The sequence below is a fragment of the Sus scrofa genome, chromosome X (assembly GCF_000003025.6).
Source record: "Sus scrofa isolate TJ Tabasco breed Duroc chromosome X, Sscrofa11.1, whole genome shotgun sequence".
Lineage (NCBI taxonomy): Eukaryota > Metazoa > Chordata > Mammalia > Artiodactyla > Suidae > Sus > Sus scrofa.
In genome coordinates this window covers 110,401,509-110,428,361 of record NC_010461.5, presented here as the reverse complement: position 1 = coordinate 110,428,361, position 26,853 = coordinate 110,401,509, and the positions used below count along the sequence as shown (strand labels likewise).

The 26,853-nt window shown below is 48.6% G+C and overlaps 1 protein-coding gene across 2 annotated transcripts in view; it reads left to right on the top strand.

Annotated features, from left to right (window-relative positions):
- PLAC1 (placenta specific 1) overlaps positions 1-25,105 on the top strand; it is a 188,861-nt gene extending 163,756 nt beyond the window's left edge. Inside the window, exon 2 of one of the 2 annotated variants that reach the window (XM_021080336.1) lies at positions 24,060-25,105. In XM_021080336.1, coding sequence (XP_020935995.1) covers positions 24,118-24,642 — 525 coding nt within the window. In that variant the 5' untranslated portion in view covers positions 24,060-24,117 and the 3' untranslated portion in view covers positions 24,643-25,105. Of the gene's footprint in view, positions 1-24,058 lie in introns of those variants that run through there. The other variant, XM_021080337.1, reaches the window with a different exon arrangement.

Genomic DNA, 26,853 nt, shown 5'->3' with positions numbered 1-26,853 from the left:
GTCCGGTTTTCCTCAGATTTTGATATGCAGGTTTAACATAGTTCCTAATCAAAATCCCAGCAAGACTCTTTAAGGATTTATCTAAAATTTATACAGAAAGTCAGGAGTTCCTTTTGTGGCTCAGCGGGTTACCAACCTGACTGGTATCCATGAGGATGCGGCTTCTCTCCCTGGCCTCACTCAGCCAGTTAAGGATCCTGCATTGCTGTGGCTGTGGCTGCAGCTCCAATTCGACCCCTAGCCTGGGAACATCCATGGGCCGTAGGTGTGGCCCTAAAAAAGCAAAACAAAACAAACCAAAAAAACCAAAACAACAACAACAAAATTCCTAATCTAGAGCCCAAACCCAGGAGTCAAAAAAATAAAAAAATAAATAAATAATAAAATTTATACAGAAAGTCAAGGACATTAGACTAAAACAATTTTGAAAAAGAATAAAGTGGGAGGAAATAGTTGGCCCTTTTATGTACCTACAGTAATCAAGACCGATATTGGCAATTGAACAGAATAGAATCCAGAATCCACCCACACAAATATGCTCAACTGATTTTTTTAAGTATAAATACAACTCAGTGAAGGAAAGATAGGCTTTTCAACAAATAGTGCTGGAGGCTTTGGATATCCAGAGGCAAAAAAAGAACCTCGTATTAGAGTTCTTCAGAGAGATGCAGCAAATTGTGTGTGTAGGTGTATATATATCCAGTTTCTCCAGAACCATTTATTTAAAAGTCTATCTGCCTTTCCTCTATTGAATTCCATGTGTACTTTAAAAGCATACATACATACATACAAGGGAGAGAGAGAAATGTTTAAGAAATTGGCTCATGCAATTGTGGATGCTGGCAAATCCAAATCTGCAAGTCGGGCCAGCAAGCTGGAGACCCAGGGAAGAGTTGAAATTGAGGCTCTAATCTGAAGTAGTCTTCTAGAAAACTCCCTCTTCCTTGAGGGAGCGCAATCTTTTTCTTAAAGCCTTCAACTGATTGGGTGAGGCCCACCTCTATTGTGAGGAGCGATCTCCTTTACTAAAAGTCTACTGAATTAAATGCTAATCTTTTTTCAGAATAAAAAATACTGGAGTTCCCTGGTGGCTTAGTGGATTAAGGATCTGATGTTCTTATTGCTGTGGCACAGGTTTGATCCCTGGCCCAGGAACTTCTGCATGCCACAGATAGAGTGGCCAAAAACACCAAACCAAACAAAAAATACCTTCACAGCAACATTCAGCTGTGTTTCACCAAATATCCAGGCACCATGGCCTGGTCAAATTGACATATAAAATAAACCATCACAAACCTCATCCTAAGTCTCATAACTTATATACAAAGTAAGTCTAAGTGGGTCATGAACCTAAATGTAAAACGATAATATTTTTAAAAATCAAACATAGGAGAAAATCTCCAGGACCTAGTGCTAGGCAAAAAGTGCTTAGACTTAATACAGAAAAGAAAAAAATCAATAAATTGGACCTGATCTAAATTTAAATTTTTCCTCTATGAAAAGCCCTGTTAAGAGGATGAAAAGACAAGCTATAAAGTGGGAGAAAACATGGTAAACCACATCTGACAAACCACTCATGTCTAGAATATATGAAGAACTTAAAAAAAAAAACCCTCAATAGTTAAGAAAACAGACAATCCCATCAGAAAAAAATGGGTACAGGACATAACGATACATTTCACTAAAGAGGAAGTACAGATGGTAAATGCACAAAAGACATTAGCCATCGTTAACCATTAGGGAAATGCGAATTTAGACCACAGTGAGATGTGACTACCCAGCTATTAGAACAGCTGAAATAAAAAATAGTGGCAATACCGAATGCGGGCGAGAATGTGGAAAAACCAGATCTCTCAGACATTGCTGGTGGGAATGTGAAATGCTGCGGTCACTCTGGAAAATAGCTTGGCAGTTTCTTATAAAACTAAACCTGCAATTACAATAGGACCCAGCAATCACACTCCTGGGCATCTATCCCAGGGAAATGAAAACTTATGTCCCTACAAAAATCTTGTACATGGACGTTTAGAGCAGCTTTGCTTGTAATAGCCCCCGATTGAAAACAATCAGAGTGCCCTTCAACAGGTGACTAGTTAAACAAACTGTGGGTGCGATGAAAAGGAATAGACAGCAACTTGGATGGACTTCAAGGGTCTTATTCTGAGTGGCCAAATTGTTTGCTCCAAGATCTCCACCCCCTCACTCCCCAGTCCCCCTACCCCAGCACCCCTAATTGCAAACATGATAGATGCAGTCCCCTAGGATTCGAAAGACATATCGACAAAAAGAAGCACCCCAGGTGATTTCAGTTTTGTTCCAATGTATGCGCAGCGGCAGTCTCTAAAGCCATGTTTCTTAAATATTCTCATCCTCCTCCTACGTCTATAAGACACTGTTACATCTACACTCTCGTGCACACACACACACATCCAAGATGTCGGGCTTTTCGTGCTATGGGATTTCTGCCTCTGTTGACTCGTTTTCGCAGATGAGAGATAGAGCGATGGGAAAGAGGAGCAGGGAAGAGAGAAAGATAAACCTGATCATTTTCAGGGAGAGGCTGGGGCTGACCTGTGCTCCGGCTCTGTAGCTTTGGTCTTGGCCATTCTCCTGACCCATGCTCACTATCTCCCCATCTGCAGCCCCAGTTCTGAGGCTGAGAACTGATCTGGAAATGGGGCTTCTTCGGGGAGCCCTTACACCAGACCCCAAGACTAGGTTAGGTCCTCGTGTTGAACATTCTTCACAACACTTGACTCTGACGTCACTATCATTTATCACAGTTTTAGTTACATGTTTTTGAGATGAACTATTCTTTTAATTTGTTTCATGAAATTTTAGTTGGCTTGCAATGTTGTGCCAGTTTCTGCTCTAGAGATTAACTACTGAATGTTAAATGATGATGTACGTGTTTATTCAACTCGTCTCCGATTTGGGGCTGTAAACTCTGTGAAGGTAGAAACCCTCTCTTAGTTCACTTTAGCGTATTCCCAAGCACCTGCCCCATGCTGGTCCAGAGAGCGTGCTCAGTCCTTATTGGTTGGATGAATGAAGTTGTTGGGGGTGGAGATAGCCTGATCCTGATTGAATTAAGCGGTTAGTTTAAATCGCATGAAGGAAAATAAACTCCGATCTGTATTTTCTCTCTTATGAAAATAGGAAAAACATTCCTTATCCCACTTATCACATCAGATAAGACTGAATAGATATGGAGAAGCTCTGGAGTAAAAAGCACGGTTCAAGTCCATGGGCTAATGATAACAAAGCACAGGCTTCCGACCCTTTGAGTTCGAGGGGACTCATTGTATCCTCTTTGCAGCGGGGCATCCAGGCCCTAGAAGTGCAGTGTGTGAAAATGCATCCATCACTAGGGGTTCTTTCTACCCACCCACTATCCCTCCAGTTCACCCAGTAGAGCCCAGGGGTTGATGGAACCGTGCACTAGGTTGAGTTACTGCCCAAGCTAAATAAGGACTGGTAGGTATCAAAAATGTTTAAATTTCCATAAAGTTTCTTCCCCCGAGTGGGCATAACTGAGTTGAGTTGGGAGAGCCCAGACGATTCTCGAGAAGAGTCTCCTTTAGACTTTGACCTTAGAGCCCAAATGCTCTTGCTCATGCTTCTCTAGGTTGTCCATTCCCCGTCATGCAACTTGGAGCCCCCCACCAGCCAGCAAGGAAACCGGATTTTTCCAGTGGGAGGAACTGGCGGGGGCCGGGGGGGGTTCCATATCAGTACATTTCAGGGACAAGTCCAACCTGTTTAGCCTTTAACACATAAACTCGCCTTTTCTTCTCAATATACCGTGATCCAGCCCCAGGCCACCCAGGCTCCCCCCACCCCCAGCCCCTTAGGGGAAACAAGGTCCTTGCTGGCTGAGTTCCACATGCATTTCCCAAGTTCCAGTGAACCCTGCTCTCCTCACGGCCACCTGACACCAGAGCGGTTGCTCAACCCTCCCACATTCCCATGGCTCCGGGGCCTGAGGGGCCTGAATCGGCTTGGTTCTCTGGGCCCCCAGCTAAGTCAACTTTTTCCCAAGCTGCCCCTCTGCTTTCCACCGCTCCTGAGTGAATTCATCCCGCGTCTCTCCTCCCTTCCTCTGACCTGCACTTCCTACAAGCTTGAGGGGTTTTCTCTTGCCCGCCATACCCTGCTCACACTGTTATCTCACAGCGGACCCCCACCCCCCCACCCCGCATCCTGGGCCCGTGTCCACTCCGCCCTCTTTGATGCCCAGGCTCCCTGTCTCAGAGAATATGGTCCTTTAGCCAGTGGCAGTCGCCAGTCACCCCCAGCCGCCTGAGATCCCCTTATTCTCCACGACGAAGAGGGTCTGATTCCAGGACACACAAAACCGGAGAGAAGGGTGTAGGGAAAGACAGGCCAGATACACACAGCACGGAGTGTTCCCATGAGAGCCGTTTTCAGCGAAACAGCCAGAACTGGGAGCGGCTCATCAAATCATAATCAAGTCTACGCAAGGGCATTTTACAGCACTTCCCTGCGTGCATACGTGATGCAGAGGAACCTTATTCAAAGTACTCTGAGACTACAAGTTCCAGAACCTTCTACATTGGGGGGGTTTTCTCCTAGGCACAACCACATTTTTTTTTTTAAGCAGGGGAAAACCATACCAGTTCATAAAACGAAGAAATGGGTTGGCAGTTAACTTTCTTCTGCATGAAACCTGCCCCTTTCTCTAGCTTGAAGGTTAAGAAGAAGGAAAGGCCAGCCCCACTGATGTCATGGTCTGTCCCCTTTTCACCCCGCCTGCCACCCTGAAACCTAGCGGGTCTCCTAAATAAGCTGGCATGCCCGGTGGAGGCCAAGGGAAGTAGCTCCGGAATGAAGTGGGAGAGGAAGGACAATCAGGAAAGCTTGCAAAACCCTAAATGCAACGCTGGCTCTGTTGTCAGTGCTCGGTGAGTGTCGGACGTGAAGTGGAGGAGTGGGGCCAGGGGCAAGAGGACCTTGGATCCTACTGGAAAGAAGGGCCCTGGCAGCCGGCCTCGCTCTCCCCCCCGCCCACCTGTCCCAGCCCAACTCAAAGCTCACTTCGTGGCCCCTCAGGTTCAGCAGCTGAGACTTTGTTCCCAAACTGATGGGTGTGCCGTCCTGTGCACGTGGCTGGAATGTGGCTCTCGCCTTCCTGCAGGTATCAAATCGCTTTGAGGGGAAGGCTGTACTTTTTTTTTTTTTTTTCCCAAGGGGAGCCTGCCCTTGTATTTGCTCACAGTGAATTTGAAAATTTAGAAGATGATGAGCTTGTTTACTAAATAAATATGTATGTTTGGGACGTTCCCGTTGTGGTTCAGCAGGTCAAGAACCCGACTAGGATCCATGAAGATGTGGGTTCGCTCCCTGGCCTCGCTCAGTGGGTTAAGGATCCCACGTGGCTGTGGCTGTGGTGTAGGCTGGCCGCTGCAGCTCTGATTCGACCCCTAGCCTGGGAACCTCCATATGCCGTGGGGGTGCTTCCCCCCCAAGAAAGAAAGAAAATGTATATGATTGGATCCATTTGTTGCCCCTCCCTCACCATCCCCCCACCCCTGTCGCTGTGGGCTCCAGTGGGGTACGAAAATGTGAGTCGTTGGTCTTCTTGGACCCCAAAATTATTTACAGAGCACAGGATTTACAGTCAGGAAGGATTTTTTTTTAAGAAATGGGAAAATCCTAGATACTCTCTATATATACAAATCTCCTTTCCAACGGTTACGAAAAGACATTTTAAACTTTAAATGAGGAGTTCCCGTTGTGGCTCAGTGGTTAATGAACCCGATTAGTATCCATGAGGATGCAGGTTCAATCCCTGGTCTCGCTAGGTGGGTTAAGGATCCGGTGTGGCCATGACCTGTGGTGTAGGTCACAGACATGACTTGGATCCCGTGTTGCTGTGGCTGTGGTGTAGACCAGCAGCCGTAGCTCCGACTGGACCCCTTGCCTGGGAACCTCCACATGCTGCAGGTTCGGCCCTAAAAAAGATAAACACAAAAAAACAAACAAAAAACCCTTTAAATGAGAGCCCTGTTGGTGGCGGTTATATTCTCAGAGCTAAGTTCCATCAAAACATCGCCTTGAGGAAAGGAGGTCCCCTAAGCACTGCCACCTCTGGATCCCGAAACCTCCCCAATAATGCTGTGACTCAGGAAGTAGGCACGGGTCCTGGTCACGGCCCGGCTCACTCCCCACCCCACCCCCCACCCCCACTGCTGTGCCTCTGGTGTCAAAGAGTAAGCCGGTAACGTACACCGCGGCGTAGAATTCGACCCAGGATCAGGTCAACTTGAACAGTTCTGTGCAGAAGTCCAAGTTTAAATTCTCCCGTCCGTGGAAGCAGTCCCCTCCTGCAGCTGCTCCCTCCCAGCTGCCCAGCCAGCTGCCGTTAGGCCAGAATCACCCCCACCTCGGGTCCGTCACACACTCCCCGGGGCTCATCCGCTGACCCAGCAGCTGGAATTGCCCACTTGGGAATCAGCTCTGTTTTTCACCAATGTTTTGTCTTGTTTTTATTTGAACAGTAAAAGGGCAGGTTACAGATACCCCTCACGCTAGCATGTATGGAATGAGATAAAACAAGAGCTTGCTGAGTCAGATCCCGAGAACCAGATCGAGCCAGAGATGATATGAATGTGGAACCAATCAAGAAGTTTCACGTGTTAGAAAGAACCGGCTTAATGGTTCCCTTTAAAATATTTTTTAGATTTTCAATCACATCGTGGAAGCCGGAATCCTCACACTTCCTCCAGTTCCTTGTTGTTGTTGGTTTGGAGGGGTTTTGGAGGTTTTGTTTGGGTTTGGTTTGGGTTGGGTTTTTTTGAGATGTTTGGCCTGTTTCTCTGTGTCATTTGCAGAATTTGTGGGCAATAGGAGATTGGGTGTGACATTGAGGCTGGAAGCCACCGTGAGCAAGAACCCAAGAATCAAGAATTCAGGATCTGAATCACTGTTGCTTCTGTGCTGAGAGGTTGTCACACAGGCAATTAAGTGTATATTAATTTCCCAGCAATGTCGTTTGAAAATCAGCACATCAAATAAAATATTTAACACCCAGGAAAAGCCAAATGCACATTCCTGCATGTGTGTCCTTAAGCGGTATTTTTATGGAAGGAAACCTTATTTGAAACAAATGTCAGAACAGAAGTTGAGCTTATGGAAGGCACTGAGAAACCACGGCACAGAAGGTTTTAAAATGTTGCCCGGGAGTTCTCTGATGGCTCAGCAGGTTAAGGAGCCAGCGTTCTCACTGCAGAGGCCCAGGTCGCTGCTGTGGTGCAGGTTGGATCCCTGGCCTGGGAACTTCCACATGCCATGGGCTTGGCAAAAAAAAAAAAAAAAAAAAAAAAAACATTCCCTGTAAAAAGCATCATCATTAGCCTCAGTGCTTCCCACAGTCATGTTGGATGTTTGTGCGCATCCACCTGCGTGTACAGATGTCTTTGCTCATTTGCGCGTCACGCACAGCAAAACCTGGTAGTCAGATGGCGAGCGTGTGTGAGACGAGGAATGGAAGTGGATGTGTCATCGGGCACCCCAACTGCGCAGCCTCAGGACAAGAAGGGGCTCCCACAGTGCTGGGTGGGATTCCCTCCTGATCTCCCTGGAGGGAGCTTCCCGAGTCCAGCGTTGGAACAAAGCTGGTTTCTGGGCACAGCTGAGAGATCCAGGTACTCTAGACGCTGAGTGGGGAGCCCCGACCCATCCTCCAAGCTTCTGCGTGGGTGTCTCGGACGGGGCGCGTCACCTGTGCATGAGGAAGGAGAGGATCCGGATTGGCCGCGTCCCCTGGTCAGGGGAGGCCTCGGAGGTGGAAAGATGCTGTGGTGCCCAGTCAGGGAAAAGTTGCGATGACTCCCCCTTCTGTCTGTCCCTTCCTGGCTGCCCGCCCGCCCCGTCTCTTTTTTCATTCATTTGGACATACATTCCTCGAGTATTTACCGAACACCTATTTCAGGCATCAGCCGGGGCTGCCAGGGCAGGGTGTACAGACGATGCTTGTCTGCTCCTCTCCCTCTCAATGGGTCTTCTCTCCTCTCTCTCTCCCCATAATTCAGTGGTAACAGGGGTGGATGCAGGAATAGCCAAAATTCTTCCCTGTAGGAGACATCTGTGCCAGGAATTTCCGGCAACCCCCGGGGAGAGTGGCAGATTGATGGGACTTTCCTTGGGACTCACAAGGGGGTGGAGGGAGGTGGGATGGAAGGAAGGCTGCAGCCAGGCTGTCTGCCCAAGCCTGCGCTAGAGCTCCCGTTTATCAGGCGCTGACTCTCTGCCAGGCCCTGGATGTGCGGTTCTCAGACCTCATTCAATCCTCCAATCCTGTGAGGCAGTTCCTATAACTGGCCCTGGTTTTTTAGTGAGGAAACTGAGGCCGGGAAGGGGAAGTGAGTCGCCCACCTCAGAATGTGGTTTAGACATCAGCGTGAAAATAGATTAGGAGTTTCTAAAAGGTGCTAAGAGCCCTGTTTCTCTGTACAGTTTACTTGGGGAGTTTCTATATTCAAGAATACTCACTTGAATAATAGCTAATGTTGGTTGAGCGCTTATATGTCAGGAACTAAACAGCTTCACACTCGTGGTCTCATTTAATCATTACGCCAACCCTACCAAGTATTATTATTGTTGTTGTTGTTGTTGTCGTCATTACTATCTTCATGTTGCCAATTAGGAGAGCAATGCCTAGAAAGGAACATGGCAGGGTCACCCTACATGTAACAACAGCCACTCACCTACTAGACTGTCCTGCCATCAGCCCGCCAGGATCTTATTATAGTCCTTCCTCAAACTTTCTGCTCACCCTCTTTTTGTCCATATAAATCTCACCCATTTCTGTCCCGGAAGACGACATAAGCCACTCTCTCCTCCACCGCCTCCTCCCCAAGACTGCTCAGCCTAGAAATCCCAAGGACGTGCCTTGTAGGGGGAATCGGAACCAGAAAGTGACCGGCATCAAATTCCTAGTCGCCTTGAGAGACTCGTGGAATCTTTATTTATTTATTTATTTATTTTGTCTTTTTGCTATTTCTTGGGCCGCTCCCGCGGCATATGGAGGTTCCCAGGCTAGGGGTCGAATCGGAGCTGTAGCCACTGGCCTACGCCAGAGCCACAGCAACACGGGATCCGAGCCGCGTCTGCAACCTACACCACAGCTCACGGCAACGCCGGATCGTTAACCTACTGAGCAAGGCCAGGGACCGAACCCGAAACCTCATGGTTCCTAGTCAGATTCGTTAACCACTGCGTCGTGGAATCTTAAAGAGACAAAGTAAAAACCATACATTCTTGTATTTGGAACGAGCAAATGCTACTGGACTTCCCATCATGGCTCAGCAGAAACGAATCTGACTAGTATCCATGAGGATGCAGGTTCAATCCCCACCCTTGCTCCGTGGGACCAGCGTTGCCGTGAGTTGTGGTGCAGGTCGAAGACGCGACTCGGATCTGGCGTTGCTGTGGCTGTGGTGTAGGCAGATGGCTACAGCTCCAAGTCGACCCCTAGCCTGGGAACTTCAATATGCTGTGGGAGCAGCCCTAAAATAAAAAATTTTTAATAGAAATAATAAATGCTGGAGTTCCCATCGTGGCTCAGTGGTTAATGAATCCGACTAAGAACCATGAGGTTGCGGGTTCGATCCCCAGCCTTGCTCAGTGGGTTAGGGATCCGGCGTTGCCGTGAGCTGTGGTGTAGATTGCAGACACAGCTCAGATCCCGTGTTGCTGTGGCTCTGGCATAGGCTTGGCAGCTACGACTCCAATTAGACCCCTAGCCTGGGAACCCCCATATGCCGCATGTGCGACCCTAGAAAAACAGGCAAAAAAAAAAAAAAGAAATAATAAATGCTACTTAAAAATTGACTGAAAAAAATGTCCCCCCAGGTCAACCATCTCCCACCAGCAAAATCTCTCAGAGGAAGGCAAAACTCCTCCTTCCTGAAAATCAGTATATTTTATAAATAACGATAAGGTGGCTCTTTTGCAAGTGTTGCTTAAGTAGAGACTCAGAACTTAAACAGGCATTACTGGTGAGGGAGGGATGTCTTCCAAATGACCCTACTTCTTGATAAGGCCAATGCTTCATCTTTCTTTAATCAGCGCCTCTCCCTAGTTCTGGAGGCCAAACACCAAAAAGCCAGGCAGCTGCCATTTTGTGCCGAGAGTTTCTCTCTCCATTTTCCAAGGAAGCAAAGAACAAGGAATGTCTCCCTTATCGCCCAGTCCCCCAGATGGGTCATGCCCTTTGAGGACTTAGTGGATTTCAGCTTCTACCTCTAGGCAGTCGGAAAAAAAAAAAAAAAAAAAAAAACCGACTCCAAACCACCCGGAGAATCAGCACCTGCTTCAGTGACTGTCCCACTGGGAACATGCTAATCCCTGGGCTTAGGAGAGGTTCGTCCTCCATGCGCAATGGTCAGGCCCTACCCATGGGTCAGCGCTGCTGTTTTAATGGTCCGGTCTCGATGGAACAGTCTTGATTTCTAACAGGTGGGCGCCACAGTTGTTCCTCTCTGATTATGAGCCAGTGCTTGGCTCAAACAGTATCAGATTCTTCAGGAAGAGTCTGCAAGAATGTCAGATGGTATCATTGGGGGAATAAGCTCAGTTCCTTTCTCCAGCATCTCAGGCTAGTGGCTTTGACCAGGATCCATGAGCACCCCAGCTCTGCTGCTTGCTTTATGTGTGTGTGTGTGTGTGTGTGTTTGTTTGTTTTTGTATTTCTAGGGCCACACCTGCGGCATTTGGAAGTTCCCAGGCTAGGGGTCGAATTGGAGCTGTAGCTGCTGGCCTACACCACAGCCACAGCAATGCTAGATCCGAGGCACATCTGTGACCTACACCACAGCTCACGGCAACACCGGATCCTTAACTCACAGAGCGGAGCCACGGATCAAAGCCACGTCCTCATGGGTTGGGTGTGTTACCACTGAGCCACAACAGGAACTCCATCTGCTGCTTTCTTTATACCCACCAAGTGTGCTTTTTTTTTTTTTTTTTTTTTTTTTTTTAAGCGAGTACTAAAATGTTTAGGAAAACCCGACTTTCGTCTGGGCACCAGGGCTGGCCAGCTCTAGCTGTTTAGAACATGCAACTCATGTGAAGTCCCCTTCGGCTGTCCGTTGCCTCCCCGCCTCCCATCTAAGCCCTGTGTGGAGCTGCACAAACATCCAGGCCTGGTAAATGAAGCCCAGCATTCCTTTTTCAGACATGATGAAATCAAAGAGAGACACAATCTCTGTCCTCGGGGTGGAATTAGGGACATGTGATTGCCCTCTTCTGTAACCAACGTAAGAGTTTGAGAATGTGCGGCACCCTTTTTCCATTCATAGAGATTCTGGGGCTGAGCTTGCAGGCCCGTCGTCATAGTTTGGGGTTGCCTTATGGGATGGCTTTGTACAGAAGCCGTCCACACTTCCCTGGGCAAAATAGATGGGGAAGGCCTGCATGTATAGCGTGTCCCGGGGTTGATCCGACTCTGGGTGAACATGCGACTCACGGAATAAATGTGTTACATTGAAATCAGGAATGACTGCTTGCTCTCAAGCCATCAAAAGTGCAAGGAGTGATACCAGTGATTTAGAATGATCTTCTCTGCGTGCCTCTGAATTTCTGTCTCTCGTTTAATGCCTCTTTTTCTCAATTCCCCCGGCTTGAAAAGCTCTTAATTTGCTCACCTTCCCATCACTCTACACGCTGATCCCCATAAACAACCTATGCCTTTTTAAAAAATATCCTCTTTGTTAAATACCTTCCAGCCTCGGCGTGATACTAAAAAGAGAACCATGAGAGTTCCTGCTGTGGCACAGCAGGTTAAGGATCCGGTGTTGTCTCTGTGGTGGCTCAGGTTGCTGCTGATGCACAGGTTGGATCCCCGTCCAGCACAGTGGGTGAGGCATCCAGCGTTGCTGCAGCTGTGGTGCACAGGTCCCATCCCTGGCCTGGGAACGTCCTTGTGCCACAATCAAAGCTGCAAAACAAAAAACTATGGAAACTCCATGAGCATGGAAGACGCTTCCAAACTGATCTTGGCTCCTTCCAAGCTCTGTGTCTTTAGTGAGTTTCCTAACCTATCTGATCCTCACTTTCTCCTTCTGTAAAATGCTGCTATTACTAAGGACATCTCCCCAGGACGTTGCTGGGAGGATTCAGTGAGATGTTGCAAGGAAAGCCCCCAACACAATGTCTCAATAAATGTTTGTTCCCTTCCGTCCTTCTTCAGAGGAATTTCGGTGTCTACACCAGGCAGCTGCCTCTGATGAACAGCCCTATCTAACCGGTGGACTCGGTTTCTGCCTTTGTTGCCCTAACTTGGGAGGAGAAAGAAAACTTTGAAAAGTGACAGGGGACGCACAAATGGTGCACCCAGCTGCTGTCTGGCTGGGTCTGCCCTCTCCAGCCTGTGAATGCTCCCTTCTTCCTCTTGTCCTTTTCAAATCTTGGGCCATTCTGGAAAGTTCGGTCCATGCCCCTCCCTGCCATTCGCCACCTGAGAGCCGCTCTCGGCTTTCCGCTCCCAGGGCCCCGCTGGACTTTGGTTTCTCGGGCTCCCCGGGCTGAGTTTGAGGGCCACTTCTGCTCCCTCTCCCAAGAACCCGGCCACTGGCCCTGACACAGAATTCTCTGGGGACCTTGGAGCAGAGGTCCAGAGGTTCAGGACCTGGTCTTCCTTTCCACAGTGACTTGCTCACCATAACATCTTTTGATTTTATACATGGCGTAAAAGAGGGAGAGAAGCCAGGCAGGCGGCTGGGAAGGCCTGAGGCCCAAAGGCCCTCTGACCTTCTGCCCCCCAGCACCCCTCCACCCCCGTCCCCGCCACTGTTTGCACAGCTTTCACGTGTGATGTCTGTTTTTGAGGACCTTACAGGGATGGCTGCAAGGATTAAGGGACACAACAGGACAGAGGACACTCTATGAGAGGGGTGTCTCTAGACACAGAAAAGACACCCAAATTAAAGAAAATAACTGAGATTTTTTGCCATGTATGACTCATATATATTGAAACAAACTTTCAAAAATCCTGGGATTCTGCAGTTGCTTAGAACACTGCAAAGAAGCATAAACAGAGGGGGGAAAGTCGTTCCCACGACTCCTTTCTAGATTAAATAGAAAATATTCAGGAGTTCCTGTTGTGGCTCAGGGGGTTACAAACCCGACTGGTATCCACGAGGACACAGGTTCGATCCCTGGCCTAGCTCGGAGGGTTAAGGATCTGGCATTGCTGTGAGCTGTGGTGTAGGTCGCAGACGCGGCTCGGATCCCATGTTGCTGTGGCTGTGGTGTAGGCCGGCAGCTGCAGCTCCCATTCCACCCCTAGCCCCGGAACTTCCATATGCCTCAGGTGAGGCCCTAAAAAGAAAAAAAAGAGAAGAAAAGATTTGCCCATTTGAGCACTTGCCCTCTCGCTGCGCCAGGGCCTCCAAAGATGATTTCAAAGAGCAAAGCCCCAGCCTTTTCATTCAGGGCAGGAAGCTTGTCAAGAGAATCCCCGGGAGCAGGGCTTTCAGAGATGCTGTCGCTCAAAAGGCCCTGTGGGCCCCCATCGTTTAGAGCTGGAAAGGGAGCCCCATTCTGGGTACTTAGTCCATATTGTGACTCACCGCCCCCCCCCTTCGCTCTTGCCTTGTAATTGCCAGTTACCAATATCAGCCAGCTCCGATCACAGCAAAAACCTGGCTGAAAGCTCAGGTTTGTATAGTCTTGTCTATACCAGGAAGATCTATACAAATAACTTAGGCATGATGTGTGTGTGTGTGTGTGTGTGTGTGTGTGTGTGTGTGTATGTGTGTGTGTGTGTGTGTGTGTGTGTGTGTGTTCTCCCCTGCTTGTATTCTTCATAGATGCGCTAATTATGACCACGTTATGATACATAATTATGAACACATTCGGAATGATGATAACATGTTATGAGCACACAAGGCATTCTGTGATAGAGCCTTCAAGACCCCCTGATGTAGCCTCCCACACAGGATCAGAATCCCCTCTCCAGCCAGTGTAACAAGTGGCCACCTGGACTCTACTGGAAGGCCTGGAGACAACCAAGGAAACTTAGTCCTACACCAGACTTCTCCGTTCGTTTGGGGGCAGCTTTTATTATTTCATTTTTCCTTTTTTGGCCTCCCCGCAGCATATGGAATTCCGGGGGGTGGGGGCAGGGATGGGCAAGAATCAGATCTGAACCGCAGTTGTGACCTACACCCCAGCTGCAGCCCACACCCCAGCTGCACCAATGCCGGATCCTTAACCTACTGCTTTGGGGATCGAACCTGCGTCCCAGAGACACCAATCCTGTTGGACCACAGCAGGAACTCCTTTGGGCAGCTTTTATTTATTTTTTTTTTGTCTTTTGTTGTTGTTGTTGTTGTTGTTGCTATTTCTTGGGCCGCTCCCGCGGCATATGGAGGTTCCCAGGCCAGGGGTTGAATCGGAGCTGTAGCCACCGGCCTACACCAGAGCCACAGCAATGCGGGATCCGAGCCGCGTCTGCAACCTACACCACAGCTCACAGCAACGCCGGATCGTTAACCCACTGAGCAAGGGCAGGGACCGAACCCGCAACCTCATGGTTCCTAGTCGGATTCGTTAACCACTGCGCCACGACGGGAACTCCTGGGCAGCTTTTAGAGTTAGGAAAGGCTTCCTGATGTTACGTTGAGTTCTCCCTCCCTAATTCCACGCTCCTGTAGGCGTCCAATGCCAGCACCGGCGCCCCTTTGACAGGCTTCTCTCTTTCTCACTTCCCGTCTTCGTTCCTGGTTAGGCATCATTCCTCTAATCCCAGAAGGAATTTAATGTTGTAGCAAGACATAGAGTCAGGACATTAATCGTTGCAAGCTCTTATCTTGGGAAGGAGGCATGTGTGTCTGTTCAGTTTGTTGGGAAAACGTATTTATTAGTTTGCTGGGGGCTGCTGTACAAACCGGGTAGCTTAGAACAACAGAAATGTATTCTCTCGGGGCTCTGGAAGCTAGAAGTCCAAGACTGGAGTGTCAGCAGGGCCACGTGCTCTCCAGTGGCTCTAGGAGAGGGTCTTTCTTTGCCAATTGTAGATTCTGGTGTTTGCTGACAATCCCTGGCAGTCTTTGGCTTGTAAATGCATCGCTCCCGTCCCATGGCCGCCCCTTCCCGAGTCTTCGCAAGGTCTTCCCTCTGCGTGTGTCTCTGTGTCCACATTTCCCCTTTTAGTAAGAACACCAGTCATATTGGATCAGAGCCTGCCCCAATGACCTCATTTTAGGGTGAGGACCCCGTTTCCACATAAGGTTACATTTGGAGGTATTGGGGGTTAGGACTTCAACATATGAATTTGAGAGGACACAAATCAACATATCTGTGTGTGTGTGTGTGTGTGTGTGTGTGTGTGTGTGTGCGCGCGCGTTGATATATATATATATATCTCCAACTTGCCTCAAACCATCAGAGTCGGAATAGCCTGTGACTCTACTACTAAATTCAGGCACGCTGACACTGGTTGTGTTGGGTTGCTCGAGAGAAGGGCGGAAGATGGTAACCAGAGTTGAGGAGGTCGTGCCAGCAGTTAGTTGGCTCCATGAGGAGTGGCTGGCTAGGACCTACTTGGGGGGTGGTGGGTACCATTGGGCTGGGCAGACAGCAGGCAGGCAGGTGGATAAGTGGGCAGGGACCCTACACTTTCTGTCAAGAGAAATTGTGCTGCTACTCCAGGCCTTCACCTGGGGATTTGGAGAAGGAGTGGAGGAGCGGTGTAGCCAGTAACTAGGTTCGGGCCCTAAGGGGCTACACAAGGAGGCTCGGGGGAAAGTGGCGATTTCTGGTGGTCATTCATTGATGCCTTTATTCTTTTATTCAATAAATATCTCCTGAGGACTGACGGTGGACCAGACACCGTAGTAGAGCAAGACGCCGTTCCCTGAGGAATTTATAGGGCAGGGATAAAGGGATGCGGGAAAAAATAGTCAGAATTGGGACCACAGCAAGAAATAGATTTGGGCTTCCCTTTCTCCTTGGTGTGTGTGTCTGTTGTCTATTTGTCCATCTGTGTGTGTGTGAGAGAGAGAGAGAGAGAGAGAGAAGGATTTGCTCCTCTCAGTGTTCTGGCCTCCCCAACAACGACCAACAGCCTTCCTGGCAAAGGAACCTTTTCTAACCCCTTTCTCCCGCCCGGGGAAGGTGAATGGCCTCCGTCAGGGTGGACCCGCACGCAGCACGGGGCCACATTCTAGCCGGGGCCTACACAAGGCGGCCTTGGGGTTTGGAGAGCTGCTTAGTGGTCAAGTCAGTTAAAAATCAACCACACAGTCTGTAAAGTCAACTGTGGTTTGAGTTGGACCTAGGCCGCCCTTCAGCCGGGGCCGTACGCGTGCACCTCACTTTAAGAAAACTCGCACCCCCAAATTGCACCTTCGAAAGGGAGAGAGGAATGAGCCTGAGCGCTTTGTTGCGAGCCGTCTAGAGCCCGGGTTTATTGACACAGGTGGAGCAGAGAGGTGCCCGAGCCCTTGAGGGAGCGTCTGATTCAGGCCTCGGCCCTGTCCCCCCCACCCCCCAAGAAATCACCTCCGGCCAGCGGGCCTTTATCTGGTCTGGGCAGACCCTCAGAAACGGCTCGTGGGTTCAAAAGGAGGCCACGCGCCCGAGGACTGGGCACGTCTGCGCAGACACACGCTTACCTGGTGTTTTCAAACGAGAAGGGACTCTGGGGCCTTGTGGCAAAGGGTGTCATTTTCTGAAAAATCAAACTCAAAATCAATTATTAAATTAAAAGGTGCACCGAATTAGGGGCATGCACTTGGGATTTTCCTTACATTTGAAGGACATGGTGAAATGCAGCGCCTCGTTCAACGCTGAAAATTAAACTAACTCAGCGTCTCTGCATGAAAGGGAAGGCGCTCCCATGACCTGATAGTTGCCATTCGCGCTAAGGCACAGCTTTCCGTATCTGCTTGGAAATCCTTATGCCCAGTTGGGGTTGGTTTACCCTGGTTGTGTCCCCATCATTATGGTCTGATTTCGTATCCGCCTCCTTACCTTTTAGTAACCAAATTTATGACCCAACGCAAACGTCTCCCTCTTACGAGGAGCTTGGATTCTTACTTATTTCGCAACCTTTATTTGTGCATGAGTTGAACCATGACATTTAAACTATGCTTGATAGCTTAACAGATTATAAGAACAAAACCAGATGGCCCAAACAAAAATAATGCTTTGATTGCTTTCAAATTCAATGTCAAAAATTAAAAACAGCTTTCAAAAAGCCATGCCTTTTTTTTTTTTTCCAGAAATGACTTTGGATCATATATATGTATGTAGACTTTTCCCCCTGCCAGAAAACTAAAAGTATAGGAGCCAAAAATTTAACAAGGATTATTTTGAGGTTGACAACTGTTTTCTTCTTTTTTCTTTTCTATATCTCCCAATTTTTCTAGAGTTTTTTCCCTATGATTTTTTCTTCATTTGGAATCAGAAAAAAAAAAAAAAAACCCACTGCTAATGATTACTTTTTAGTTGAATTTGAAGGAAATCCTTCCTCGGGTTGAGTCCAGGTGTTTTGCTCGGTTGAGAATGGACATTGGTAAGCATTAGCGGTTCAAAATTCCTCTTCCTCGCCAAATGATGAATAATGTGTGGTTACTTTCACACCCACCGGGCTTCACGAGGTTGGAAAACGGAACTGGGCCCAGATTCATTAGACCGGATGTAAATTCTCCAAAAGCAGTTGTTTGATTTTCTAACTCAATTTAATGCCTCTTCGACATCATTAGTAGAATCAGGAACCTCACTTTCTTTGAGAGCAGCGAAACGACTCATTCTTTAGGCGTTCCCGTTATGGTGCAGCGGAAGTGAATCTGATGAGAATCCATGAGGTTGTGGGTTCCATCCCTGGCCTCGCTCAGTGGGTTAAGGATCCAGCATTGCCGTGAACTGTGGTGTAGGCCACAGATGCGGCTCGGATCCCACGTTGCTGTGGCTATGGTGTAGGCCAGCAGCTGTAGCTCTGATTTGACCCCTAGCCTGGGAACCTCCATATGCCGCAGGGGGAGCCCTAAAAAGGAAAAAGGGGGGGGGGGCAAAAAAAACCCACAACTAATAATTCTTTAAAACTGGGCCTCAGTTTGCAAAGGCTCCCAGACCTTGAGCTAGCTGGCTGGGCAAAGTCAATATGGGACTATTTGAATTTCTAAACTAAAGGGTCCCCAGAGCATTAGGATTTCCCCCCCCTCTATTCTTATTGTGTAAAGGAAACTTTATTCCAACTCAGATTCATTTCTCTTCGAATCAGCTGCAAGAGAATGAACAAACTTTGCTGCAAATCAAGGCCCTGACAGTTATATTTCCCGGAGATAATTGCATACTGCTTCGGCGTTTCCTTCTCCCCTCTGTTTCCTTTTGTTCTGACAACAAGATTCTGGGAAAACAATATACAAATGATAACTATGCTGTCCTGAGCATACTGAATTTTAAAAATAAATAACTGTCTACCCCAAAAGCTTCCAGGAGCCTATGGAGTGAATTCTTCTTCCAAACCAGATGTGGAAATGTTTAGCTAATGCCCCTCCCCGTTCCCCATGCAAAGAGTTCGTATGTGTCTCTAAACAACATCAGAGGAGATGCAGAGGGAAAATCCGGTCTGCTTTCAAGGAGCTTTGTGTTACACGTCTCACCAACATCCCAAAACTAATTTGGACTTCAGCTTTTGTCTCTCTTAAAAAAGATTCTCCCCCCACCCCCCGAGATTAAAAACACACTGTGTTCAGACCAATATTCAATCTCTTTCTTGTAAGACATTAAGAGATAGAGTTCATATTCCCGGAATGAAACATTTCATGATTTTTTTAAAATGTAAAGGATATATTAAGAATTAGGCTTATTAGGAAAACCTAATTTTTTTTTTTATGAAGGGGAAGGAGGAAAGCGCTTTTAAAAGCACTATTGGAAAATGTATATGCATAAACCACATTTAGAAAAACAGAAAGCTACTGTACGCTGCAGCTGCAAGGAAAGCAAACATTTTGCATCCAGGTGTCATTAGCATCATTAGCAGCTCTGCTTTTGCCGGCCCCTCTATCGCTCAGTTCAGGACTGTAGGTGCCAATAGCTGAGCCCTGCTTGGCTCTGCAGAGGCATCTAAGCTCCTCGCTTCTGAAATGCAGCAGGGATCATGTGCAAGCAAGCCAAAATGGGGTTATGATAATGCAAAGCCTGGGACCTGCTTTCTAACAGCCCAGCCGCCTGGACAACCTGGGCGGTAACCCCAAGATGAGCGCTCCCTTCTCCCCACTCTGCAACTGCCTTCGCTCCGGGGAGGCTGGGCACAGCCCCCACTCTGGCTAAAAAGGCCTCTGTTTTGGCACACACCCCCGCCCCGCTGCACAACCCTCTCTTCTGGCACCCCTTTCCCATCTCTAGCCCCTCGGCCCTCTTTCTCCTCTGCCCCCAGATCCGAGCCCAGCATCTCCCTCCCTGTCCAAGATCCCGTCCTGCCCGCACATCTCAGCTGGATGTTAGAAAAGCCAGCTGATTTGAGGAATTCACACTGTGTTGTGAAATGACTTATAACCATCCCTCAGCAGACACACACCCACACATTCCCCCCCACCCGTCCGCACACATACAACCTCTACCCTTCCCTGGGAATTGCAGGCAGCAGGGAAGGGAGGCTACGCAGATCTGATGACCTGTGTGTGCTCAGCAGAAGAGAGCAACTCCCCAAGAGCCGCTGAGCTAGGCGTTGGCAAGTTCATTAGCAAGTGCATTCTGCTCTCCCACGACCTCCCAACTCCTCCCTCTCACCTTCGAGATGCAGTCTCTAAACGTGGGTCCCACTGACTTCATTTTTCAGTTGTATCTGAGCTCAAAGGTATGTTGTCACATGCGTTCATTGCTCCGACCTTGTGGCAATCTCTCCTTGGCTACAAGAAAGTCAGAGGAAACAGAGTCTGCCCTGTCCGAGTTTGGAGATTTGCGCTAAAGAAACCCTCAAACTCAGTGGTGTTACTAAACCCCTTCCTTCAAGACTGATTCAGTGCAATGCAATTCAACAAGTGGATGCCGGGGGCGGGAGTGGGGTGTAGGGAAAAAAAAAAACGGTGAGAAGGAGGAGGAGAGGATAGAAGTGATGTTTGAAGGGGAGAAAGGAAGAGGGTGGCTAACTCCCTGCACAAGAACACAGCCTTACACTTGAGTCTCAATTCTGGGTTTCGAACAACAAAGTTGGAGCGGAAAGGGGGGTTTCCCTGGTCGATTTCAGCAGCGACGTAAGAGGGGGGCTGTTTAGGGCGAAGCACTCCTAAAGCAAGCTCAGGCCAAGGACCAGGCTTAGACCAAGACAATAGTGCAGCAGCGATGGAGTGATGCTCTCAGCTTCCAAAAGGAACCTCAGCAAACCTGCATCATCCCAGAGCAAATGGTTTGCTTATTCAACTGTTGCATCGTCGTTATCCAGGACCAGCTGGCATCAGAATTTACTTGGTTTTTGCTGTTATTGTCGTTGTCGTTGTATTGTCTTTTTTTCCTCTTTTTTTTTTTGAGGGGTAAGAGGGTTGGGGTTTTTTGTTTGTTGCTGCTGCTTCTGTTTCTTTGGTTTGGTTTGGTTTGGTTTTTTGCTTCTTGAAAAACAAATTTAAAAAGCTGTCCTGGAGTTCCTGTTGTGGCGCAGCAGAAACGAATCCGACGAGGAACCATGAGGTTGCGGGTTCGATCCCTGGCCTCGCTCAGTGGGTTAAGGATCTGGCGTTGCCATGAGCTGTGGTGTAGGTTGCAGATGTTGCTCGGATCCTGTGTTGCCGTGGTTCTGGTGTAAGCCAGCAACTGTAGCTCCGATTCGACCCCTGGCCTGGGAACTTCCATATGCCGCGGGTGTGGCCCTAAAAAGCCATTCTAAGAGAGACATTTCAGAACAAAGAGGACAGCAAGGAGCCTTGTAGACCTCTTAGGCTTCTCTTTACACCTCAACATCCCCAAGAGAATGGGGAGTCCATAATGAGAGAGGGAGAGAGGAGGGTACCAATCAGATTGAGTGCCTGATGTAAAAATCAAGCCTTTCTTCCAGGCGGCTGTACCCTGCTGGTGGGCTCCCCAGCCCTGGTTTCCATGAAGGAATGCAGCAAATTCATCAGTATCAAAGGAGGAGAAAGAGCTGCATTTTTACAACGAGGAAAAAGGGAGGAGAGACGTGTCTTTGGATGCTTTACATTTAGTGCAGTGCTGGGCACATAGTAGACGCTCAATAAATAGCAGTCCAAGAGTCAATTCAGAGTTCCCATCGTGGCTCAGCAGTAATGAACCCGACTAGTATCCATGAAGACTCGGGTTCGATCCCTGGCCTCGCTCAGTGGGTTAAGGATCCGGCATTGCCAGGAGCAGTGGTGTAGGTCACAGACACGCCTCATTTCCTGTGTTGCTGTGGCCGTGGTGTAGGCCGGAAGCTATAGCTCCGATTAGACCCCTAGCCTGGGAACCTCCACATGCTGTGGGTGTGGCTCTAGAAAGCAAAAAAAAAAAAAAAAAAAAAAAGAATGAATTCATCTATGCAGGGATTGCTTAACTCTGCAGGAAACAAACACAAACCCTATAGAAACATTTCCTTTGAAATTTTAGGCACTTTTCCATTTGATTTATTTCATTTTCACTTTTAAAATGAAAGCTGAGTTGAACAATATTTGATGATATTCCTGTTGCTGCCTCCTTTCTTCATGTGTCACCTCCCTCTGAAACCATGTTTTAGACACTCGGTCATAGCCTTACTCTTTTTTTTTTTTTTTTCCTTATGGCTCTGCCTGTCACTCTTGAGGAGGTAAAAGGCAATAGGACTGGGAAGTGGCCACTGAGCTTCCTATTGAAAAAGAAATGTGAAAACTAGTGGAAATACAAATGGACCTATCTACAAAACAGAAACAGACTCAGAGTCATAGAGAACAGACTTGTGGTTGCCAAGGGGGAGGAGGAGGGAGTGGGATGGACGGGAGTTTGGGGTTGGTAGATGCAAACTATGGCTTTTCGAAGGGATAAGCAAGGAAGTCCTGCTGTGCAGCACAGGGAACTCTATCCAGGCTCTTAGGATAGAACATGATGGAAGATAAGAAAGGGAATGTGTAGGAGTTCCTATCATGGCTCAGTGGTTAACGAATCCGACTAGTATCCATGAGGACGTGGGTTCGATCCCTGGCCTTGCTCAGTGGGTTAAGGATCCAGTGTTGCTGTGGCTGTGGCGTAGACCGGCAGCTATAGCCCTGATGCAACCCCTGGCCTGGGAACCTCCATATATGCCATGGGTACAGCCCTGAAAAAAGACAAAAAACAAAAACGAAAAAAGAAAAGAGAAAAGCAAGGCGATGTGTATGTTGCGTGCGTGTACACATATATATGTAAATTTTTCCTTTTTGCCGCCCCGCGGCATGTAGAGATCCCGGAAAAGGGATCAGATCCCAGCCTTAGTTAGGACCTAAGTTGCAGCTTCGGCAACCCCAGATCCTTAACCCACTGTGTCGGACCTGGGGATGGAACCTGCGTCCCAGCTCTCCCGAGACACCACCAATCCCACTGCACCACAGCGGGAACTCCTCACTTTCTTTAATATGGGACTTTTGAGTAATTTTTGTGTGTGATATGGACGGAAAAAGGTCACATTTAAAACTAGCATGTTTTTATTTCTGCACCTTCACTCTTTTACAGTGTGTGGTGGTTAATATATCAGGGAGTCTGTTGCTCATGATGACTTTTGATGCTACTGGGGGCATTTCTGAAGCATTCATTCGATCATTTGAAGTGGGCCACTTGGCAAAATTTCAATAGATGGTTGTCGGGAATAGACTACAATTGCTTCTTAGATTTTCATTTCATTAAATGTGTCGCTAACCACCAAAAGGAAATGGGGCAGTGTTCATTAGCCTGCCTGGTCTATGGAAGGGCACCTTATCTAATATTTGGCATGAAAACTGTTTTGATTTCTTTTTCGTTGACGGGGTTGCACTCCAAGGAATGCTGCTCTGGATCAGGGGACACTTCCATCCTACAGGCGAGGGATCTGTGTTTTTGTACCAAAACAACACGGTAAAGTCAGAGTTCCCTAGTGGCTCAGTGGATTAAGAATCCAGCGTTGTCGTTGCTGTGGCTCTGGCGTAGGCCGGTGGCTACAGCTCTGATTCGACCCCTAGCCTGGGAACCTCCATATGCCTGTGGGAGTGGCCCAAGAAATAGCAAAAAGCCAAAAAAAAAAAAAAAAAAAGAATCCAGCGTTGTCACTGCTGTGGTGCAGGTTTGATCCCGGGCCTGGGGAAATTTGAACGCCATGGGTGTGACCTTTTTTTAAAATAAAAAGAATACCTTGTGAAAGAATTTCCTCCATCAAGGCAATTAACACATCCCTCACCTAACACGTTGACCTTGTCTTCTTTGTTCTTTTTTTTTCTCCTTCCTTTTCTTTTTAGGGCCACACCCTCAGCGTGTGGAAGTTCCCAGGCTAGGGGCCGAATCAGAGTAGCTGTAGTCGGTCTACGCCACAGCCACAGCAATACAGGATCTGAGCCACGTCCACAACCTACACCACAGCTCACAGCAACGCCAGATCCTTGACCCACTGAGCGAGGCCAGGGAGCAAATCCGAATCCTCATGGATACTAGTCGGGTTCATAACCCACTGAGCCACAACGGGAGCTCCAACCTTTTTTTCTTTTCAGTGAGAACATTTAAGTTCTACTCTCAGCTTTTTCTTTTTAATGCTTTAGGAGTGGCCTTTTGTTTAAAAAAAAAAAATGGTCAGGGAGTTTCCGTTGTGGCTCAGTGCTAATGCACCTGATTGGGATCCATGAGGATTCGAATTCGATCCCTGGCCTGGCTCAGTAGGTTAGGGATCTGGCGTTGTCATGAGCTGTGGCATAGGTCGCAGATGTGAGTAGGACCTGGCGTGGCTGTGGCTGTGGCGTAGGCCGGCGGCTGCAGCTTCCATTCGACCCCTAGCCTGGGAACCTCCATGTGCCACAGGTGCATCTGTCAAAAAGAAAAAAAAAAGAAAACGAAAGAAAAAGGTCATGCTTGAACTTTCGAAGGGAAATAAGATGATCTGCCTTTTGTGTCTTTGTGTGCTCCAGAAACCTCCACCAGACAGCCTCCTGCGTCCTGAGCGTCAGCGCCTGACCTGCTGCAGAGATGAGAGCTTCCGAGTGGATGCGGGGGCTGGTGGTCCTCGCCTCTCTGTTTTCGGCCTGTTCCGGACAGAACCCAATGACCGTGCTGTGCTCCATAGACTGGCTCATGGTCACGGTTCACCCCTTCCTGCTGAACAATGACGTGTATGTGCACTTTCACGAGTTGCACTTGGGCCTGGGTTGCCCTCCCAACCACATCCAGCCCCACGCCTACCGGTTCACCTACCGCGTGACGGAATGTGGCATCCGGGCCAAGGCCGTCTCGCAGGACATGGTTCTCTACAGCACCGAGATGTACTACGCGTCCAAGGGCACCTCGTCCAAGTACGTGATCCCGGTGTCCTGCACCGCCCCGCAGCGCTCCCCGTGGCTCACCAGGCCCTGCTCCAGGAAAGCGGCCGGCGAGGGAGCGCCCGCGGCCGCGGCGGGGGAGCCCTGCTACGACGTGTTCACCTTGTCTCAGGCCGGCCGAAGGCCCACCTGCCACTGTCCGCCCTATGTCTTCAGCGCAGGCGGGCGTACTTAGCCCTGCGGGCCCAGGCGGGGGCTCGGGAGGGCCACCTGTGCAGTAGTCTTCCTTCCTTTATACTTCTGACGATGAATCTCTTCTCTCGGGTGATCTGGCTGAGTCCAGGGATCCCCGGGCTTGGGGGGCTCCTGTACTTGCCCTTTCTGAAATTGGTATATACTAGGGACTAATCCGTGCTCTTGTGGCCCTCTTATGGGTAGCCTGTGCTAATCTCATGAATAAAGCTTTTGGATATTTTGTGTATCTTTCCTAAGAGAGAAAATAAATTTCTGATGGCATGAAAATACCCGCTGGGCATTTTCATTTCATAAACACATGCAGGGCTGTGACTACGGGCCAGGTGTCATTCGAAGTGCCTTACACGTATTACCGCCTGGTCCCTTCTCTCTGGGATGACCTCTCTCTCCCTTAAGGTCCCCGGGCCCAATCCCGCTCTCTGCCTACTCCCGTCCCTTAGACGTGACAGCACCCAACTTAGCCCTTAGCTACATACCTTCTTCGTCCGAGCTATCATTGTCGTGTGTCACTTTTCGTCCACAGAGGTCAGAGTTCGCACTAGGGATTGATAAACCACCAGGGGCTCCAAGAATCACCCAACTCCCATCCCACCCTGTGGGGGGCAAGCTCCTGAGGCCAGAGGCTGCATCTTTAGTCACAGGCTGATAATACTCTGAAAAGAGCTTTCTTCCCCGACTTACGTGATCAGAAATTATCACCCAAGTTTGGCTACCCATTAGCTTTTTCTCAAAGACTTGGAAGGGGAAGGGAAGTCAGCTTATTCAACAAATATTCACTGGGTGCTACTATAGTTCAGGCATCATTCTGGGCACTGAGGGTATGGCACTGAACAGAAACAGGCTCCGAGAAATTAAGCAAATAAATAAACACACAAAGAGAAAATCAGTAGCGACAAATGCCATGATGAACTGAAAACAAGGTGATATGAGGGAAATTGGAGGAGTCAGAGTAGTCAGGGACAGCTTCTGAGAATTTGTCATTTGGACTGAGTCTTTTTTTTTCTTTTCTTTTCTTTTCTAGGGCCGCCCCCGCGGCATATGGAGGTTCCCAGGCTAGGGGTCGAATCGGAGCTGTAGCCGCCGGCCTACGCCTCAGCCACAGCAACGCCAGATCCAAGCCACATCTGCAACCTACACCACAGCTCACGGCAACGCCGGATCCTTAACCCACTGAGCAAGGCCAGGGACCCTACCCGAGTCCTCATGGATACTAGTTGGGTTCATTACCACTGAGCCGTGATGGGAACTCTTGGGGCCTCTTTTATAAGGGAACTCATCCTATTCACGAGGGCTCCACCCTCATGATCTCATCATATCCCAGAAAGAAGCTGAAGAAATAGAGCTTCCTTGAGCTGCAGCTCCAATACAGGGTCTAAGAGGTAAATTACTGGAAGATAAAGACTTGGTGGCGGGGGGGATGACATGAACACAGGCAAATAAGACTCTTCAAGGCACAGTTAGGAGAGAAAAAAAAAAGAGACATAAAAGGAGACAGAACAGAAGTGCTCAAGAAGTGGAAGAAATATGACTGATGGGATTCTAGAGAGAAGAGCCGAGCGGGCTAGATTTTCCAGTGCATTAGATAAGTCCGGATGAGTAAGCCTGGGCATCCTGCAATTGGGAGCCTTTGAACTAGACCTTAAATGGGAGAGCATCTCATCAGGTGAAGATGGAGGACAAGGGCATTCCAGGCAAAGGGAACAGCAAGAACAAAGATGCAAAGCGATATTGCGGTTGAGAGTTCCATTTTGCCTGGGGAAACGGCTCCGTAGCATTAGGCATAATTTTTCAGAATTCAAGAGTGATCTGCATTTGCTAACCTGGACTTGTTACTACTCAGGAAAAGTGTACTTCAACCATTTCCGTTCCAGGTTTGATCTTCTCCACTTGGTTGTGTGCTTCCAGAGCCTGAGACACTCCCTCCTACTCGTTTGTTTCTTTGTGTGGCCATTCTCTTCCATACTACTTGGTGAAGGTATTGCGTAGGTGCTCAAGCCAGGGGGCTGACTGGTACTGAGAAAGGGTCTGGGAGTTCTAACCATGGGAACCGTTCAAAAGATGGGGAGATAGGAGTTCCCTGCTGGCTCTGCTGGTTAAGGGTCTGGGGTTGTCACTGCTGTGGCACAGGTTCAATCCCTGGCCTGGGAACTTCCACACCCTGGGGGTACAGGGGACAAAAAAGATGAGAAGA